A 22,592-nucleotide genomic window follows, 5' to 3' on the forward strand; every position below is an offset into this window, starting at 1 on the left:
GCTGAATTACAGCTTCAAGCATATTGTGCCAGATATACAGACTCCAATGCTCTATGCATAGATGCTTTAGTTTTGTCCCTGATTTATTTAATTTAGCGTTCCTGTTTTCCCAATTTGTTGTTCTTTCAATAGTCATTGTTCGATTTAAACACAATTTAGCCTTCAGTAATTCCCATAGCTGTGTCCAAGGGCCGGCAGAACTTGGTATGTGGAACCTAATCAGATGTCTTTTCTTCCTACATGGACACTACCCCTAAGGAAGGATCTTCTGTCTCAAGGACCTCTGTTTCAACCCAGATCTCAATTTTCTGAATTTGACGATTTGAAGGTTAAACGCTTAGACCTCAAGGTCAGGGGTTTCTGCTGACTTGAATATATTTACTTTGCTTCATGCAAGGTAACGCCGGTTAAGCAAAATCATTTATCATAACATCTAGAAAGTTTACTTTCTTTGGTGTTTCTTCTTGAGGGTTTTTTTTTCTTGTAAATCCTTTAAAATTTCCAGAATACTTCAGTTCCTTCAAGATGGACTAGATTAGGGCCAATTGGCTAGTTCTCTAAAGGTGTCTGATATCTGTGTTAACTGTTTTCTTTCACAAAACATTTGGCCAGATGTTCAAACTTTTGTTTAAGCCCTGGTGAGAATGTGTCCTGTTAGACCAATGTTTCCTCCTTAGAACTTGAATTTAGTTCCCTCTTTGGAACTTATGCTTTTTCTTTTTTTTAGACCTTAAATTGTTATCCTGCATGGTTCTTTTTCTTCTAGCCATTTCTTCAGCTAGAAGATTTTCTGAATTATCAGCTCTATCTTGTGATCCTTCGTTCCTGACTTTTGACCAGGATACGGCAGTCCTGTGGACCAAATATGATTTTCTTTCAAAGGTGGTATCATCAGGAAATAGTTGTTCCTTCTTTGTGTCCAACACCTTCTAATTCAAAGGAAAAAATACTCCACAACTTAGATGTTATCAGAGCTTTACACTTCTATAATCACACTACTAAAGACTTTCAAATTATTTGTACACTACTCTGGTCCTAGGAAGGCTCAGAAAGCTACAGTGGTGGCCTTGCCATCTTGGCTCAAGCAGATTATTGGTAATGCTTAGTTGCGTTAAAACTGCCACTGAAAAGAGTAACTGCCTCATTCTATGAAATCAGTATTTACTTCCTGGGCTTTCAAGGATAATGCCTCCTTGGGACAGATTTGCAAGGCGGCAACTTTTATCATTTTGACATTTATGCTTCTTCTGATGCAGCTTTTGGCAGAAAAGTCTTAAGGTCAACAGTGTCCTACAAATAGGAATTGCCTACTTTTTGTCCCAAACCATCCCTTATCATGGACTCTCACTTGGGTATTGTATCCACGGTGTTAGTGAAGCTATGGACTCTCATCAGCTAAGAAGAAAAACAGAATTTATACTTACCAATTAAATTTAATTTCCTTCGGGCTGATGAGAGTCCATAGTCCCCCACCCCTATTTTTACCTCATAACTCTGCTTTTTGTCTCTCTCCTCTACTCGGCCTATACTTAAACTCAGAGAGAAAGTGGGAGGGACCTAAAAAGCTCTGTGAGGTTCTTGAACTCCTCCTGATAGGCTGGAATATATGCCACGTTATGAAGCTATGGACTCTCCATCAGCCCGAAAGGAAAATACATTTATCTAAGTATAAATTATGTTTTTACATAAAATCCTTAGAAATTCCACTTTGTTTACCTCATAATTTGTTTTTCTATATAGAAATGGCAAGAGGACGAGAATGATAACAAAAAGTACACAAGGAAAGATATTCCAGGACCTCTTCAGGGAGGGTGAGTTATTCTGTTCAAAGTGTGATTGTAATAGAAATGTATCAAAGTAAGTTTCACCAAGCACTGAACGGGTTTACTTTTAATATTGTTACCCCTCTGTAATGTAGCGAGTTATTTATATAGAACACAGTACAGTAAGTCCCGATATTAGAACTAAATACAATACTGTAAAATGTGAATTTATAGCAGCTATAAAAATACAATATTAAATAAGCTGTCAATTCCTAAAAATGCATATTTGCATAGTGCAAAGTTGAAAAAAACGCACTTTAGTAAAACAAAAAAGTTGCAGCTATTGTCTTCTTCCTAAAAAAGAAAAGAAAACCCCAAAAGTTACAAAGACTTTTTTTAATATATTGAACTTTAAATAGATGATATAGTATTTTACAGTATAATACATACATAGTATATACACATATACAATATACCCACAATCCCCCAGGCTCATATAGGTTTATTATTCATGTACACAATTTCACTATTATATTGTAACAATAAGGTTGAGTTTCGAATAACAAGTGTAAATTGTACTTCTCTTTAATGCTGTCTAAAATGATCATTTACATTACACCTTCACTGTAGATAGCGATGCTGCTTTTTACCTTCTGCCAGTGTCAGAGAAGCATCACCTCCCACAGTGAAGTAGAGGTGAAACGCGTCTTGGCAAGATGGCCTTCCAACACTGATTTAATAATATTTTACTGGCAATCTTAATCGCAGTGCAGATCCCTTTATAACATCACTATTATGACGATGCTTATAGCATTGTCCCCTAGTAACAGTCTGGCCCATAATAACTATTGTGTGTTATTGTTGTTTGAGTTAGCATGATAGTATTTGAAGTATAAATTGCTTTTACCTTAACTTTGTTCACTATGGAGGAGCTCATGAAAATTAAATCTGTACATGTCATCTGCTGTTTTGCTGCTACACTGGAAATTCAAGTTGTATTTAGCATCTGCTGTTTACTTTTTGATAATGTTCTCTGCTTCATTCTAGTGGACAAAACATGGTGAATATTCTTCAGTTAGTTCAGAACCTCATAGCATGCAGACGATGGGGAGGAGTCACAATCTTGCCGGGTAACGTCTGTCAAATTATGTTTGCTCACCTGTTAAAAGTATTGGCATGCCTTTGGTCCTGAAAAACTGAAATATATTGGCATTTATGAGGAGGGGGGGGTACCAAAATGGTGGGTGTTGCTACGTCTCTCTTAATTTCTGTAGAATTCATAAGAAAAACACAGGGAAAGAGTAATTACTCAATTTACAATTTATAGGTTTAAGGGGCTTTATTTTAAACACTTTGAGATGTCCCTCTTTGCCTGTATCTTAAAGGGCCATAGCAATAGTCGAAAAATGTGTTTAAAGCATGTAATTTTAAGACTGTTGACCCTACACTACTGTGTGTTTAATCCCCGCTAAGAGGTGTAAACACACAGTAGAAATACCACTCAGGACCCCACAGAGCACTGCTGGTCTCCAGTGGAAAAATGCTGCCGATCCAATGAGCAGCGTAGCACGCGTTAGTCGCACAACTCAGTATGTGGAGCTAGCACTGCTGATTAAATGAGGGGTGTTTCTGCAGTTTCTTTGAATACAATAAATTTTTATCAGCTGCTTGCCGTGTAATCAGAAACTAACAGACTAGCTAACTATAGAGAATGACTAAAATACAATCGTTGCAGCGATTCGTCGCTCCATCAAGTGTCTCTTTAGAATACATTTTACGTACCTATTGCTTTCGTTTCTGTATGTGTTTCTAGAGAATCTGTCCACTTTTTCTTTCATCATACTGTCTTAGTCTTTATGTGCACAGGGGACAAACCTTTTTACGATTGTGCACCCAAATTGACAATAATAATAATAAAAAATTACCAGTAAATGTTGTGTCCATGGTACGCTATTCTTTTACAGTGAGTGGAATAGTAACTTATTTTTTCTTCAGGGCTAGTAACTTTTCCTGAAACCTATAGCGATATTTCTCCAGCCATGTATGAATGTATGTATGCATCGTGTGTGTGATATGTATATGTGTGTGTGTGTGTGTGTGTGTGTGTATATGTATGTGTATATATTATAAATATATATATATATATATATGTGTGTATAATATATATATACTATATATATATATATATGTACTGTGTGTGTATAATATATATATGTACCTGTGTGTGTGTGTGTGTGTGTGTGTGTGTGTGTGTATATATAATATATATATATATATATTATATATAATTATTTTGTTCTTCGTTCAAATCATTAGTCAAATTTATACTGTTCTTGTGTCCTTTCCAGTCGAATGCAGATTGTTGGTGAACAAGGTCACATGGCATTATTGGGTGCATAGGTTGGCAAGCCTATATTTCAGTGCTGGATAAAGACAGGCTAAGGAAACTGACTACCAGGAATTCTCTCCGACACAACACTTTGGCTTTGTAGACTCTTCAGGTAAGCATGTTTTTATATCTTAAGTAGTGCAATATAGTGTTCATCCTCAAAATTAAAAAATAACTTTCTTATAATAATCAGGCAAAATATTGTTCATAGGATTCAAAAAACTAATATGCAACAAACAAACAAAATATTGTCCCATGTTACCCGGCCTGATATCTGTTTTCAGTTAGTTGGGTCATTACAATCCAATCTTCAATTGAGATTTGTGCTTAAAGCGACACTCTAATGCCAACTACATGCACTAATGTGCTGGAGCATGTAATTTAGCAAAGGGGTTAAACGTAGGTAGAGTCCCACTTGTACTTTTATCTATGTGGTTTTTTAACCCCTTTGAGGTGGTTATCTAGGGTTAATAATAAGCTTTAACAACTTAGAACTTGTCATTTTAAACAATGCATGTCCTTTTAAGTGTTGTGTTTTTTAAACTATTTTTTTATATGTTTTTCATTATTAGTGTTTTAAACCATAAACTATTCTTAAAGGGACATTAAACACTTTGAGATGGTAATATAAAATGATAAATTGTTTTAATAAAACAACTCTGCAACATACTTTTCATTATTTATTTTGTCCTCTTTGCCTGTAATTCCATTCTGAAATTGTGAGCTTTTCAGTTCCTGTTAGAAATGGAAGTGCAGAACACTGTTAAATCCAGCACAACCATTGGGCTGTCACACTCTAGTGACCTATTTATAACTGTCCCTAATTGGCCACAACAGAGAAGGTAACAAAGTTACAACATGGCAGCTCCAAGTGTTTCATAGACCACTAAAACTTTACACTTATTTTGTCACTTTTTTAAACAACTAATGAAACTTTAAAAAATACATCTACCTGTTAGTCATGGACTAATCTTTTCCTTTGAATGTATCATTCTATCTAGCATGTATTTAGTGCTTTAATGTCCCTTTAACGTTGGATTAAATGGCCATCAAACCCAAAAACGTTCTTTATATGATTCATATAGTACATACATATGTAAACAACTTTCCAGTTTACTTATATTATCAATTTTTCTCTTTCTCTTTGTATCCTTTATTGAAGGAGAAAAAAATGCACTACTAGTAGCTAGCTTAACACATCAGTAAGCCAATGAGAAGAGGCATATAACTATTTGCCACTACCAATCAAGCTCACCAGCTCTTGAGTCTACCTAGTTATGCTTTTCAACAAAGGATTACCAGACAGAATAAAGCAAATTAGATAATGGAAGTCAATTAGAAATTTGTTTAAAACTGTATGATCTGAATCATGAAAGAAAATTCATGTCCCTTATTGAGTCAGACACATGGTATTCAGTGATCCCCTCTACTATAAATGTTGTCACTTGGGCTATCGTTCTCTATTTTATAAGTAACTCCACGGGCGTGAGAGCAATGTTATCTATATGGCACAAATGAACTAGCTGTGAAAAACTGTCAAATGCATTCAGATAAAAGGCGGCCTTCAAGGGCTTAGAAATTAGCATATGAGCCTACCTAGGTTTAGGTTAGGTTTCAACTAAGAATACCAAGAGATCAAAGCAAATTTGCTGATAAAAGTATATTGGAAAGTTGTTTAAAATTACAGGCCCTATGAAAGTTTAAAGGGACGCTCAAGTCAAAATTAAACTTTTGTGACTCAGAGCAGCAATTTTAAACAACTCTTCAATTTACTTCCATTAACAAAACATGCACATTCTTTCTCCTACATTGGTGTATCCAGTCCACGGCTTCATCCTTACTTGTGGGATATTCTCTTCCCCTACAGGAAGTGGCAAAGAGAGCACACAGCAGAGCTGTCCATATAGCTCCCCTCAGGCTCCGCCCCCCCAGTCATTCTCTTTGCCGCTCTGAACAAGTAGCATCTCCACGGGGGTGGTAAAGAGTATGTGGTGTTAGTTGTAGTTTTTTATTTCTTCTATCAAGAGTTTGTTATTTTAAAATAGTGCCGGTTTGTACTATTTACTCTACAGCAGAAAGTGATGAAGATTTCTGTTGAGAGGAGTATGATTTTAGCACCAGTAACTAAAATCCATTGCTGTTCCCACGCAGGACTGTTAACCAGAGAACATCAGTTGGGGGGAACAGTTTGCAGGCTTAACTGCTTCAGGTATGATCAGTCATCTTTCTAACAAGACCATGTAATGCTAGAAGACTGTCTGAAATTCCCTCTGGGATTGGTGAGCCATTTTTTTCTAATAGACTCTGTATAAAATAATGGCTTATATTTAGGGCTGTATGCTGGTTGACACTATTGTGGGCTTTAAAATCGATTGCTTTTTAGCATGTTTTTCACTATAAATAAGGTGTTTTTTCAGATCACTCCTGCCATCTATCAGCAATTCACATCCCAGGAGTGGACAACTGGGAAGCGGATTATCTGAGGTTTTTTGCTCAGCTGACCCAGCTATGGGGCATTACAGATCTGGATCTGATGGCGTCACGTCAGAACTTCAAAGCTACACGTTACGGGTCCAGGTCCAGGGATCCCAAGGCGACATTGGTAGATACCTTAGTAGCGCCTTGGTCGTTCAATCTAGCTTATGTCTTTCCACCGTTTCCCCTTCTCCCCCGGCTAGTAGCCAGGATCAAGCAGGAGAAGGCTTCGGTAATTCTAATAGCTCCTGCGTGGCCACACAGGACTTGGTATGGAGACCTGGTGAATATGTCACCAGGAAAATTTACCATAAGATATGGCGGAAATATCTTTGCTGGTGCGAATCCAAGGGTTACTCATGGAGTAAGATTAGGATTCCAAGGATACTATCTTTTCTCCAAGAAGGATTGGAGAAAGGTCTGTCAGCTAGTTCTTTTAAGGGACAGATATCTGCTCTGTCTGTTTGGTTACACAAGCGTCTGGCAGCCATGCCAGATATTCAGGGTTTGTACAGGCTTTAGTCCGAATCAAGCCTGTCTACAGACCTGTGGCTCCTCCATGGAGTCTAAATTTAGTTCTTTCAGTTCTTCAGGGGGTTCCGTTTGAACCTCTACATTCCATAGATATTAAGTTACTATCTTGGAAAGTTTTGTTTTTTTGTAGCTATTTCTTCTGCGAGAAGCGTTTCTGAATTGTCTGCTTTGCAGTGTAATTCACCCTATCTGGTGTTTCATACAGATAAGGTCGTTTTACGTACCAAACCTGGTTTTCTTCCAAAAGTGGTTTCCAATAAGAATATCAACCAGGAAATAGTTGTTCCTTCTCTGTGTCCTAATCCAGTTTCTAACAAGGAACGTCTGTTACACCATCTTGATGGGGTTTGTGCTTTAAAGTTTTATCTAAAAGCAACTAAAGACTTCAGACAAACATCGTCCTTGTTTGTCGTCTATTCTGGCAAGAGGAGAAGTCAAAAGGCGACTGCAACCTCTCTGTCTTTCTGGCTGAAAAGCCTTATCCGGTTGGCTTATGAGACTGCTGGAAGGCAGCCTCCTGAACGAATTACAGCTCACTCTACTAGAGCTGTGGCTTCCACATGGGCTTCCAAGAATGAGGCTTCTGTTGAACAGATTTGTAAGGCAGCGACTTGGTCTTCACTGCATACGTTTGCCAAATTTTACAAATTCATTACTTTTGCTTCTTCAGAGGCTATTTTTGGGAGAAAGATTTTGCAAGCAGTGGTGCCTTCCGTTTAGGTTACCTGACTTGTTCCCTCCCTTCATCTGTGTCCTAAAGCTTTGGTATTGGTTCCCACAAGTAAGGATGAAGCCGTGGACCGGATACACCAATGTAGGAGAAAACAGAATTTATGTTTACCTGATAAAAAATTTTCTCCTACGGTGTATCCGGTCCACGGCCCGCCCTGGCATTTTGGTCAGGTTTAAATTTATTTTTTGTAAACTACAGTCACCACCACTGCACCTTATGGTTCTCCTTTTTCTCCTAACCGTCGGTCGAATGACTGGGGGGGCGGAGCCTGAGGAGAGCTATATGGACAGCTCTGCTGTGTGCTCTCTTTGCCACTCTCTGTAGGGGAAGAGAATATCCCACAAGTAAGGATGAAGCCGTGGACCGGATACACCGTAGGAGAAAGAAATTTATCAGGTAAACATAAATTCTGTTTTTTATATTTACACTTTTTGAGTCGCCAGCTCCTACTGAGCATGTGCAAGAATTCCCAGAATACACATATATGCATTTGTGATTGGCTGATGGCTGTCCACATGATACAGTTGGAGTGGAAATAGACATTACATATTCTCAGAAAAAAAATCTACTCTCATTTGAAGTTTCAGACTCAGTGCTATTGCATTGTCTTTTTACCTATGCATTTTGCTGATTATGCAAAATCTACTGTATTTACTGTTCCTTTAATTCTGACTAGACTGTCCCTTTTAACTAGTAAAAACTGAAAACATCCATAACTCCCATCACTAAAACAAATGGTTTGCTGTCAATCAAGGAGCATGGCATTCTGTGTGGGCTCTGACACATTTTCAGTTTTGCCATCTTAGTTTTAGGTCCAAAGTGATGTAACTTACGCTGTCATCCTACACAGCTTGAGACCAATGCTTTAGTACGGTTAGGATTACTGTTTAATCTTTAACTACATGTATTTGAGTCACGCGTTATACAGTAGATTTGCATAATCAACAAATGCATGCTAAAAATACAACACAATAGTATTGAACTTCAAATGAGTAGTAGATTTGTTTCTTACAAATTTCAGTTATGTCTATTTCCACTTCATCATGTGACAGCCATCAGCCAATCACAAATGCATATCATATTAAGTGAATTCTTGCACATGCTCAGTAGGAGCTGGTGACTCAAAAAGTGTAAATATAAAAAGACTGTGCACATTTTGTTAATGGAAGTAAATTGGAAAGTTGTTTTAAAATTGCTGCTCTATCTGAATCATGAAGTTTAAATTTGACTTGAGTGTCCCTTTAAATATGTTGATGGATGGTTCCTGTAGGTACCAGGCAGATAAGTATAGAACATGTGTGAATTTGAGTGTGGCAGTACACTACTACTTATGCTTTTTATTCTATCTAGACTCTGCAAGGCATTGTGAGCAGACGTTTATAGACTGTGGGAAGCCAAAGTAACCTGCCTTAGCCTCTGTGCCACTAGTTGGAACACAGTTTGGTAGTACATTTAGATGGCGTAGCAGTGATGTGAGAGATAATCAGTGTGATCCGAGGTTCACTTACCCATCAATAAAATGAACTACTAAAGCTTATCCTTCTCTATCTCTTAATAACTATGTCATTAGATTTGCCTTACGTCTCTTTATTTAGACTGTTGTTCAGTCAGTTTTTGTGCCTGATACATCAGAAATGACAGGATATCTTTCTCAAAAGGGCAAAGCTGGTAGCCATAAGATAAAGGGGGGGAGATCTCTTTTTATCACTCGGCTTTTTTAAAGTTTCATGATGCTCTTGTATAGGCTTTAAAGTATCGAGTTCACATCCTTAATTGGTGTCGGAGCAGACCTGAAAACCACTTCTAACAAGAGATGCGTATTTGTCTTCAAAAAGTAATGTGTCACCGCCAGAGACCTAAAGCGCATAGCTCTGCAAGCGCAGGGAGTGAATGAATTAGTACCCAGACACTTCAATGGGAAATTACAGAGGAATTCAGTAATGATGTATTTTTGTGCCACATTTTCTGTGTTTTGTTCAGAGAGCGATCATCTTACAGCAAATGGCAAACATATATATTATGGCTAATTTTAATTTCTTTTGGTAACCCCCATCACTGCCAGAAAGTACAGTAACAGAGGTCAGTATAAGTAATTTTAGGGATTTTATACTAAATTAACAAACTAGGTCATATAATAACTGAGAAACAGATCCATAGTGCACTTTAAATAGTCCATACCACCTAATGGAGACATTAAAGGGATAGAAAAAAAAATTAAACTTGCATGATGCAGATGGAGTATGTTTTTAATTCACTTCAGTTTTAAATTTACTTTGTTTCTTTCGGTATCCTTTGTTAAAAATATGTACATATCCTACACTACTGGGAGCTAACTGGTGATTGTTTTCCAAACGCATTTGTCTTGTCATTGATTCACGCGATATGTATTCAGCTAATTCCCAGCAGTGCATTCTTAATCTGGAGCTGACTTTAACTATGCATTTAATCCATTTATAGGGGTTTAAACACACAGTTATGTACAAGGAGTTCTGCAATAATAAAAACAAAATTGATGCTTACCTGATAAATTAATTTATTTCATGGTGATGAGAGTCCACAATCCATTACTCTTGGTAATAACTCTCATCTAACCACTAGGAGGAGGCAAAGATTCCCAAACCCCAAGATTTCTATAAAACCCATCCCATCTCACACATACTTTAGTTTAACATATAGCCAAGCAAGTGAGTTGAGAAAAGGGAATACGACCCATAAAAGGAGCAGGGGAAAAAATGTTCTAAAGTAAAAAAAATAAATAAGGCGGGGTCTCGTGGACTCTCACCGCCATAAAAGAAATTAAATATCAGGTAAGCATAAATTATGTTTTCTTTCATACAGGTGGTGCAAGTCCAGATCATTACTCTGGAAACTAATACCCAAGCTGGGAGTCCACGAGTAATAACATAAAGGGAGAGATTTAAAACATATTTTTCACTAGGAAATAAAATCCACACCCCCAATAAAAAAAAATCTTTTTAATGTACTTAAAATAAATTAAACATGCAATAAAATCAAACTGAGACAACGACATGAAGAGCCTTTCTACCAAAGGCTGCTTCAGATGACGCAAAAAAATAACAAAAATGGTAGAATTTAGTAAACGTATGCAAAGAAGACCAAGTAGCTGCCTTGCAAATTTGATCACTGAAGCCTCATTCTTGAAAGCCCCCAAGAAGTTCGACTGACATAGTAGAATGCCTCCAAATAAGCTTTGTTAAATTAAAGGTTTAATCCAAGAGGGCTAAAGAAATGGAAGCTCTGACCCTTCCTAGGACCAAAAAAAAAGAACGAAAAAAACTAGAAGTTTGTCTAAAATCCTTAGTAGCATCAATGTCATATTTAAATGCCCTAAAAACATCCAAATAATGCAAAGATACCTCAGAAGCAGGACACAAAGAAGGAATAACAATCTCTCTGCTAATTTTCTCTGAAGAAACAATCTTACACAAAAAATTAAATATTGTCCATAAAACAGCCATATCCAGAAGAAAAAATCAGATAAGGAGGCTCACAAGAAAGAGCAGATAACTCAGAAACTCTTCTAGCAGAATAAAAAGCTAAAAGAAATAACACTTTCCAAGAGAGTAGGGTAAATGTCCAATTTATGCATAGGTTGAAAAGGAGGCGCCTGTAAGACCTTAACAACTATGTTAAGACTACCATGGAGGAGAAATAGGTTTGATAATAGGTTTCAATATGAACTGAAACCTGAGCAAAACTATGAACATCAGGAAGATTAGCAATCTTTCTGTGGAAAAACTGAAAGCGCAGAAATCTGCCCCTTCATAGAACAGGCAGATAGTCCCTTATCTAGACCATCCTGCAAAAACTGCAGAATCCTAGGAATTCTGAAAGAATGCCAGGAAAACACCATGAAATATTGGGCTTTCCAGACCTTGTGATAGATCTTCCTAGTTACATGTTTAGGGGGCCTGAATCAAGGTTTCAATCACAGAATCTGAGAAAACCCAGTGTCTGAAGACTAAGCCATTCAATATCCATGCCATCATGTTCAGAGACTTGAGATCCGGGTGGAAAAACGGACATTAGGACAGAAGATCTGTCCGCAGGGGAAAAGGCCAAGGAGGGCAACTGGGCATCTGTTTTTAAAATGCATTCATTGTTAAGGGCCATTTGTGCCATGTCTATTTTTATACATTTCTTTTAATGATTCATTGAAATTACCTGATTATCATGTTGACAAAACCCTTCTTTCTTTCTCAAGAAATAGATCACCTTATTTCACATTTTACACACTATTACGCAAATCAGTGGTGCCCAAAACGTCGACCACGGTCTACTGTCGACCATCTTGCCCCTTAAGGTAGACCAGAGTATTGATCCCAGCCAATGCGCGCTATTGATCACAACCGCACTTGCCCAGATGCACAATTGTTCCCTTTTATCCGTGCTATTATAACAATTGTTGTTACAATAGAGCGCAACTAATAGGGAATAATAGCGCGGCTGGGATCAATACCGTGTCCACTCTACCTTAATCCTGGGATCAATAGTGCGCCTAGGCATGGGAACTGTTAATAGCACACCTCGGCATGGGTGGAAGAGTGAGACTGCAAGTGCATATTATATTATTTTATTATTATTATAAATAGTGCGGCTGGGATTTTAATAGCGCACCTTTAAAAGGATAGAGCGGTCCGGGGTAATTTTTTTTTTTTTTTTTTTTTTTTTAAATGTATTAAAGTTGAACTCTTTTCATGGGTGCGTTTGCGCTCCAAGCCCCACTTCCATTTTCTGCACCGTTGCTAAGGCTATAAAAGGCTCATGCCCGGCATCCTCTCACTACAGTTTGTTACATCGGTTGCGTTATCTGAAAACGGTATCTCTGAGCTTCACACCAGACGCATACATTGCTGTTATTAGTTGTGAAGTGTCAGCCAGAACCCTCTTATTAACCAAAAAAGATGTTAAATTAAAACATAACGGGCTTTTAATTTGTGTTTTGGATAGCAGAAAATGTTATAATTCTGCAAAAGTATTACACAGCTCCCACCGGCTACCTCATTTTCTGTGGAGAACACTTGTGCTTTCTTCATTTATTAAACACTAAACTTTAATGATTCAGATAGAGCATGCAATGTTAAACAACTTTCCAAAATGTGATTATGAAATCTTCTTGTTCTCTTGGTATTCGTTATTAAAGAACAAACCTATATAGGATCATGCCTGTATGGCAGCCTTGCTTGCAACAATAGTTTTAACCTTTGATAAATTTTCAGACTGATACCCAGGTTTGAGCACTATTTGGCAGCAGCATTTGCCGCAATCTATAACACTGTTACAAACATTATTTCAAACACAGCTACCATATAGTGCTCAAGACATATGCTCACTACTAAGCTTAAAACGTATGGGGCAAACCAGCAGATTTCCCCATGCCTAGGGCAGCAAAAACACTAAATAGACCACCGTGCCATTTTATTGACGATATATTTCTGTTACAGATATGAAAACGGCTCAGCTTATTATCACGAGGATGATCGAGAGGGACTACTTAAAGTGTGTAGACTTGTGATTCATTCCCTCTATGAAGACTACACTACAGAGGGGTTCAACGTGTTATACAACAAACAGCCAGTTATCTACATCAGTGCAGCTTCCAGGCCAGGCCTAGGACAGTCACTCTGTAACCAGGTGCAGTATTTTTATGACACTAATAGCTCAAAACTACGTTACTTGAATGAAATTCTTTATCTCATAAAGGGATATGAACACCAAAAATGTTGTTTCTAACAACTTTTAAATTTTACTTCTGTTATCTAATTTTCTTCATTCTCTTGGTATCCTTTGTTGATGAAGAAGCATTGCACTACTGGGAGCTAGCTGAACACATCAGATGCACCAATAACATGAGGCAAATATGTGCAGCCAGTAATCAGCAGCTCCTGAGTCTACCTATGTGTCCTTTTCAATAAAGGATACCAAGAGAGCAAAACAAATTACAAAATACTAGAAGTAAATTGGAAAGTTGTCTAAAAGCCACATGCTCTATCTGAATCATGAAAGAAAAAAATTGGGTTTCATGTTCCTTTAAATCCATACAAGATTCAGATTGATAGGAGCATTAAATTAAGTTTTATGATGAGAGTTTAGAGATCAGGGGTCTCCATACTGTTGGATATGGAGGGCCACATAGCATTATATTCACATATGCTAAATGACATTTCAGGTAAATAATTACATGGAACATTAGCTTATATTAATGTATTTAATTGAAATGTATACACTGCTCAAACATACAAATTGTAGTACTAATATACATGCTTAAAAAATCTATAGGAATATCTACTTAAAAATGCCTAGAACATATTCTGCTATGTTGTGAAGAACATTGGAATGCAAAATATTTACAGTAAATACACAGTGTAACACTTTATTAAATACGAATATTGCATGTTTTCATCTACTTGACTCCAAAGGGGTCCAATGCACTGTTGCATATATTTTGAACCTCTACATTGGCCTCAATTATAAAGGTGATTCAGTAAAAGAATATTAATCCCTGATTTAAAGGAAAATCTGTTTTGAGTGCACATTTAGATATTATTACGCTTACCATATACAAAGTTTATCAGAGTGACAAAAAAGTAAACCCTGCGTGGGCACACCTGCTCTAACCTCACAGCCCTAGGGGCAGTCATCATTTTTAACTTAGAGCTCAAAAATTTTGTACAAATTGTTATCTGATGTATTGACACAAGATGCGATTTTCAAAATCTCAATAGAGCTAAAGAAAAGTATTTTTTATACATTTTGCATCAGTTTTAATATCTAATAGTATTAACACAATATATTAAATGTAACGTTACCTTTGTGAAATATAGGAATAGTTATTTCTTCTGTTAAGTGTGATCAGTCCACGGGTCATCATTACTTCTGGGATATTAACTCCTCCCCAACAGGAAGTGCAAGAGGATTCACCCAGCAGAGCTGCATATAGCTCCTCCCCTCTACGTCACTCCCAGTCATTCTCTTGCACCCAACGACTAGATAGGAGGTGTGAGAGGACTATGGTGATTATACTTAGTTTTATATCTTCAATCAAAAGTTTGTTATTTTAAAATAGCACCGGAGTGTGTTATTACCTCTCTGGCAGAGTTTGAAGAAGAATCTACCAGAGTTTTTGCTATGATTTTAGCCGGAGTAGTTAAGATCATATTGCTGTTTCTCGGCCATCTGAGGAGAGGTAAACTTCAGATCAGGGGACAGCGGGCAGATGAATCTGCATAGAGGTATGTAGCAGCTTTTATTTTCTGACAATGGAATTGATGAGAAAATCCTGCCATACCGATATAATGTCATGTATGTATACTTTACACTTCAGTATTCTGGGGAATGGTACTTCACTAGAATTACACTGTAAGAAGTACATAAAACTGTTTATTAACTAGAAATTATGTTTAACGTTTTTGCTGGAATGTAAAATCGTTTCATTTGCTGAGGTACTGAGTGAATAAATGTTTGGGCACCATTACTATCCCGGTGGAGGATAGCTGTGCTTTTTCAGATCCAATGGAATAAAAAATTAGAGGGTTACCTTAAGAAAATGTTTGTTCAACAAGGTTTTATATTGCAACCCCTTGCATGCATTGCGCCGATCACGGCTGCAGCGGCGTTCTGGATTGAGTCTCTGGAAGAGAACATTAGTTCAGCTACTCTGGACGACATTACGGACAGGCTTAGAGTCCTTAAACTAGCTAATTCATTCATTTCAGAGGCCGTAGTACATCTAACTAAACTTACGGCGAAGAATTCAGGATTCGCCATTCAGGCACTCAGGGCGCTGTGGCTAAAATCCTGGTCAGCTGATGTTACTTCTAAGTCTAAATTGCTTAATATACCTTTCAAAGGGCAGACCTTATTCGGGCCCGGGTTGAAAAGAGATTATCGCTGACATTACAGGAGGTAAAGGCCATGCCCTGCCTCAGGACAAAGCCAAAGCTAAGACTAGACAGTCTAATTTTTCGTTCCTTTCGTAATTTCAAAGCAGGAGCAGCATCAACTTCCTCTGCACCAAAACAGGAAGGAGCTGTTGCTCGCTACAGACAAGGCTGGAAACCTAAACCAGTCCTGGAACAAGAGCAAGCAGACCAGGGAAACCTGCTGCTGCCCCTAAAACAGCATGAATTGAGGGCCCCCGATCCGGGATCGGATCTAGTGGGGGGCAGACTTTCTCTCTTCGCCCAGGCTTGGGCAAGAGATGTCCAGGATCCCTGGGCACTAGAAATAATATCTCAGGGATACCTTCTGGACTTCAAATACTCTCCTCCAGGAGAGAGATTTCATCTGTCAAGGTTGTCAACAATCCAGACAAAGAAAGAAGCGTTTCTACGCTGCGTACAAGAGCTCTTGTTAATGGGAGTAATCCATCCAGTTCCACGATCGGAACAGGGACAGGGGTTTTACTCAAATCTGTTTGTGTTCCCAAAAAAAGAGGGAACTTTCAGACCAATCCTGGACTTAAAGATCCTAAACAAATCCTAAGAGTTCCATCGTTCAAGATGGAGGACTATTCGGACAATTTTACCTATGATCCAAGAGGGTCAGTACATGACCACTGTAGATTTAAAGGATGCTTACTTCACATACCGATTCACAAAGATCATTACCGGTACACTAAGGTTTGCCTTCCTAGACAGGCATTACCAGTTTGTGGCTCTTCCATTCGGATTGGCTACAGCTCCAAGAATCTTCACAAAGGTTCTGGGTGCTCTTCTGGCGGGTACTTAGACCGCGGGGGAACCTCGGTAGCTCCCATACCTAGACGACATTCTGATTCAGCTTCAAGCTTTCAAACTGCCAAGTCTCATACAGAGTTAGTACTGGCATTTCTAAGGTCACATGGATGGAAGGTGAACGAAAAGAAAAGTTCACTCGTTCCACTCACAAGAGTTCCCTTCCTGGGGACTCTTATAGATTCTGTAAAAATGAAGATTTACCTGACAGAGGACAGGTTAACAAGACTTCAATGTGCTTGCCGCACCCTTCATTCCATTCAACACCCGTCAGTGGCTCAATGCATGGAGGTAATCGGCTTAATGGTAGCGGCAATGGACATAGTACCCTTTGCACGCCTACACCTCAGACCACTGCAACTGTGCATGCTAAGTCAGTGGAATGGGGATTACTCAGACTTATCCCCTTCTCTGAATCTGGATCAAGAGACCAGAAATTCTCTTCTTTGGTGGCTTTATCGGCCACATCTGTCCAGGGGGATGCCATTCAGCAGACCAGACTGGACAATTGTAACAACAGACGCCAGCCTTCTAGGTTGGGGTTGCCGTCTGGAATTCTCTGAAGGCTCAGGGACAATGGAGTCAGGAGGAGGAGTCTCCTGCCAATAAACATTCTGGAATTGAGAGCAGTTCTCAATGCCCTCCTGGCTTGCCCCAGTTGACAACGCGGGTGTTTTCATCAGGTTTCAGTCGGACAACATCACGACTGTAGCTTACATCAACCATCAGGGAGGGACAAGAAGCTCCCCTAGCTTATGATGGAAGTATCAAAGATAATTCGCTGGGCAGAGTCTCACTCTTGCCATCTGTCAACAATCCACATCCCGGGAAGTGGAGAACTGGGAGGCGGATTTCTTAAGTCGTCAGACTTTTCATCCGGGGGAGGGGGAACTACATCCGGAGGTCTTTGCCCAAATACTTCGGCGTTGGGGCAACCAGAGATAGATCTCATGGCGTCTCGACAGAACGCCAAGCTTCCTCGTTACGGGTCCAGATCCAGGATCCAGAAGCAGTCCTGATAGATGCCCTGACAGCACCCTTGGACTTCAGATGGCTTACGTGTTTCCACTCTTCCCGATGCTTCCTCGATTGATTGCCAGAATCAATCAAGAGAGAGCATCAGTGATTCTAATAGCACCTGCGTGGCCACGCAGGACTTGGTATGCAGATCTGGTGGACATGTCATCCTGTCCACCTTGGTCTCTACCTCTGAAACAGGACCTTCTGATACAGGGTCCCTTCAAACATCAAAGTCTAACTTCTCTGAAGCTGACTGCTTGGAAATTGAACGCTTGATTTTATCAAGACGTGGGTTTTCTGAGTCAGTTATTGATACCTTAATACAGGCTAGGAAACCTGTTACCAGAAAGATTTACCATAAGATATGGCGTAAATACCTATATTGGTGTGAATCCAAAGGTTACTCTTGGAGTAAGGTTAGGATTCCTAGGATATTTGTCTTTTCTACAAGAAGGTTTAGAAAAGGGTTTATCTGCTAGTTCATTAAAGAGGACAGATCTCAGCTCTGTCCATTCTGTTACACAAACGTCTGTCAGAAGTTCCTGACGTCCAGGCTTTTTGTCAGGGCTTTTGGCCAGGATTAAGCCGTGTGTTTAAAACTGTTGCTCCACCATGGAGTTTAAACCTTGTTCTTAATGTTTTACAGGGCGTTCCGTTTGAACCCCTTCATTCCCATTGATATAAAGTTGATATCTTGGAAAGTTCTATTTTTAATGGCTATTTCCTCGGCTCGAAGAGTCCTCTGATGTTATCAGCCTTACATTGTCGATTCTCCTTATTTGATTTTTCATTCGGATAAGGTAGTTCTGCGTACTAAACCTGGGTTCTTACCTAAGGTAGTTACTAACAGGAATATCAATCAAGAGATTGTTGTTCGCTTCTTTATGCCCAAATCCTTCTTCGAAGAAGGAACGTCTACTGCACAACCTGGATGTAGTCCGTGCTCTAAAATTTTACTTACAGCAGCTAAGGAATTTCGACAAACGTCTTCTCTGTTTGTCGTTTACTCTGGGCAGAGGAGAGGTCAAAAAGCTTCTGCTACCTCTCTTTCTTTTTGGCTTCGTAGCATAATTCGTTAGCTTATGAGACTGCTGGACAGCAGCCTCCCGAAAGGATTACAGCTCATTCCTAGACGCTGTGGCTTCTACTTGGGCCCTTTAAGAATGAGGCCTCTGTTGACAGATTTGCACAGGCTGCAACTTGGTCTTCGCTTCATACTTTATCCAAATTTTACACAATTTGACACTTTTGCTTCATCGGAGGCTATTTTTTGGGAGAAAGGTTCTTCAGGCAGTGGTTCCTTCTGTATAAAGAGCCTGCCTATCCCTCCCGGACATCCGTGTACTTTTGCTTTGTATTGGTATCCCAGAAGTAATGATGAACCCGTGGCACTGATCACACTTAACAGAAGAAAACATAATTTATGCTTACCTGATAAATTCCTTTCTTCTGTAGTGTGATCAGTCCACGGCCCCGCCCCTGTTTTAAGGCAGGTAAATATTTTTTAATTTATACTCCAGTCACCACTTCACCCTTGGCTTTTCCTTTCGCGTTGGTCCATGGTCGAATGACTGGGAGGAAGTAGAGGGGAGGAGCTATATGCAGCTCTGCTGGGTGAATCCTCTTGCACTTCCTGTTGGGAGGAGTTAATATCCCAGAAGTAATGATGACCCGTGACTGATCACACTACAGAAGAAAGGAATTTATCAGGTAAGCAATAAATTATGTTTTTTTTTCATTACAACTTTAAACAGTGTCATTTTTTATTTTCTATACACCATGTGGGTCAAAAAGCAAATACTGCCCCATTAAATGTATATACATTACAGTACCAACATTTTGTGCGGGTATTCTGATATTTGCATTGCTGTAAAAATGTGTTTAGAGAAGGGAGATTATTTTTCCTATGTCAGATATTGTACTCATAAACTGAATTTCATATCAATTGTATGGCCTTTCTCAGCTTGGACTTCCCCTCTCCTGTCTGTGTCGTGTACCGTGTAACACAATGTTTGGATCCCAGCATCAGATGGTGAGTGTCTTCAATGATTAGCCGTACTCTTGTTGCATGAAATGTGTTCCCAATGTACTTGTTATAGAGCAGTATTTACCATTGTGAGAAGACTTTCGGCTAGATTACGAGTTGTGCGTTAGGATTTAAAAAGCAACGTTGAGAGGTCCCAACGCTGCTTTTTAACGCCCGCTGGTATTACGAGTCTTGCAGATACAGGTGTACCGCTCACTTTTTTGGCCAGACTCAGATGTTTTCAATGGGAACTTGCATAGCGCCGGTATTACGAGTCTGACAAAAGTGAGCGGTACACCCTCTCCTGTCAAGACTGGTACCGCAGTCAGTAGTTAAAGAGTTTTACACTACAACGCCATAGCATAAAACTCTTAACTAAAAGTGCTAAAAAGTACACTAACACCCATAAACTACCTATTAACCCCTAAACCAAGGCCCCCCACATCGCAAACACTAAAATAATTTTTTTAACCCCTAATCTGCCGAATCCGGGACATCGCCGCCACTATAAATAAACATATTAACCCCTAAAACGCTGCACTCCCGCATCGCAAACACTATTTAAATATTATTAACCCCTAATCTGCCTGCCCTAACATCGCCAACACCTACCTACATTTATTAACCCCTAATCTGCAGCCCCAACGTCGCCGCCACTATAATAAAGTTATTAACCGCTAAATCTAAGTCTAACCCTAACCCCCCCCAACTTAAATATAATTACAATAAATCTAAATAAAATTACTACAATTAACTAAATAATTCCTATTTAAAACTAAATACTTACCTATAAAATAAACCCTAAGCTAGCTACAATATAACTAATAGTTACATTGTAGCTATCTTAGGTTTAATTTTTAATTTTACAGGCAACTTTGTAATTGTTTTAACTAGGTACAATAGTTATTAAATAATTATTAACTATTTAATAACTTCCTAGTTAAAATAAAGACAAATTTACATGTAAAATAAAACCTAAACTAAGTTACAATTACACCTAACACTACACTACAATTAAATAAATTACCTAAACTAAATACAATTAATTACAATTTAAAAAAATTATCTAAGTACGAAAAAAACAAAAAACACTAAATTACAGAAAAAAATAAAATAATTACAAGATTTTTAAACTAATTACACCTACTCTAATCCCCCTAACAAAATAAAAACGCCCCCAAACTAAAAAAAAGCCCTACCCTACACTAAATTACAAATAGCCCTTAAAATGGCCTTTTGCGGGGCATTGCCACAAAAGTAATCAGCTCTTTTACCTGTACCCCCTTAAAAAAACCTTACACTAACCCCTTGAAGATCACCCTACTGTGAGACGTCTTCACCCAACCGGGCAGAAGTGGTCCTCCAGATGGGCAGAAGTCTTCATCCAAGCATGGCAGAAGAGGTCCTCCAGACGGGCAGAAGTCTTCATCCAGACATCATCTTCTATCTTCATCCATCCGGCGCGGAGCGGCTCCATCTTCAAGACATCCGACGCTGAGCATCCTTCTCGGCCGACGACTAAAGGCGAATGAAGGTTCCTTTAAGTGACGTCATCCAAGATGGCGTCCCTTGAATTCCGATTGGCTGATAGAATTCTATCAGCCAATCAGAATTAAGGTAGGAAAAATCCTATTGGCTGATGCAATCAGCCAATAGGATTGAACTTCAATCCTATTGGCTGATTGCATCAGCCAATATGATTTTTCCTACCTTAATTCCAATTGGCTGATAGAATTCTATCAGCCAATCGGAATTGAAGGGACGCCTTCTTGGATGACGTCATTTAAAGGAACCTTCATCTGTCTTTAGTCGTCGGGCCGAGAAGGATGCTCCGCTTCGGATGTCTTGAAGATGGAGCCGCTCCGCGCCGGATGGATGAAGATAGAAAGATGCCGTCTGGATGAAGACTTCTGCCCGTCTGGAGGACCTCTTCTGCCCGTCTGGGATGAAAACTTCTGCCCGGCTTGGATGAAGACTTCTGCCCGCCTGGAGGACCACTTCTGCCCGGTTGGGTGAAGACGTCTCACGGTAGGGTGATCTTCAAGGGGGTAGTGTTAGGTTTTTTTAAGGGGAATTGCCTGGGTTTTAGAGTAGGGTTGGTTGTGTGGGTGGTGGATTTTAATGTTGGGGGGGTATTTGTAATTTTTTTTTTGCAGGTAAAAGAGCTGATTACTTTGGGGCAATGCCCTGCATAAAGGCCCTTTAAGGGCTATTTGTAATTTAGTGTAGGGTAGGGCTTTTTTATTTTTTAGGGGATTAGAGTAGGTGTAATTAGTTTAAAAATTATTTTCTATAATTTAGTTTTGTTTTTTTTTCTTACTTTAGATAATTTTTTTAAATTGTAATTAATTGTATTTAGTTTAGGTAATTTATTTAATTATAGTGTAGTGTTAGGTGTAATTGTAACTTAGTTTAGGTTGTATTTTACAGGTAAATTTGTCTTTATTTAACTAGGAAGTTATTAAATAGTTAACTATTTAATAACTATTGTACCTAGTTAAAATAAATACAAGTTGCCTGTAAAATAAAAATAAACCCTAAGATAGCTACAATGTAAACTATTAGTTATATTGTAGCTATCTTAGGGTTTATTTTATAGGTAAGTATTTATTTTAAATAGGAAATTATTTAGTTAATTGTAGAAATTTTATTTAGATTTATTTTAATTATATTTAAGATAGAGGGGGTTAGGGTTAGACTTAGGTTTAGGGGTTAATAACTTTATTATAGTGGTGGCGACGTTGTGGGCGGCAGATTAGGGGTTAATAAATGTAGTTAGGTTGCGGCGACATTGGGGGCGGCAGATTTGGGGTTAATAAATATAATGTAGGGTTTGGGCGATGTGGGCGGCAGATTAGGGGTTAATAATATAATGTAGGTGTCGGGGGCCGCAGAT

At 38.7% G+C, this 22,592-nt stretch overlaps 1 protein-coding gene across 1 annotated transcript in view; it reads left to right on the top strand.

Annotated features, from left to right (window-relative positions):
- Positions 1 to 22,592, top strand: part of PDXDC1 (pyridoxal dependent decarboxylase domain containing 1) — a 95,863-nt gene that overhangs the window by 24,477 nt on the left and 48,794 nt on the right. Inside the window, 9 exon segments of the mRNA XM_053694738.1 lie at positions 342 to 349; positions 1,751 to 1,811; positions 2,811 to 2,856; positions 2,858 to 2,898; positions 4,112 to 4,160; positions 4,163 to 4,222; positions 4,224 to 4,264; positions 13,360 to 13,549; positions 19,634 to 19,702. Coding sequence (XP_053550713.1) covers positions 342 to 349; positions 1,751 to 1,811; positions 2,811 to 2,856; positions 2,858 to 2,898; positions 4,112 to 4,160; positions 4,163 to 4,222; positions 4,224 to 4,264; positions 13,360 to 13,549; positions 19,634 to 19,702 — 565 coding nt within the window.

The sequence above is a fragment of the Bombina bombina genome, chromosome 11 (assembly GCF_027579735.1).
Source record: "Bombina bombina isolate aBomBom1 chromosome 11, aBomBom1.pri, whole genome shotgun sequence".
Classification (NCBI taxonomy): Eukaryota; Metazoa; Chordata; class Amphibia; order Anura; family Bombinatoridae; genus Bombina; species Bombina bombina.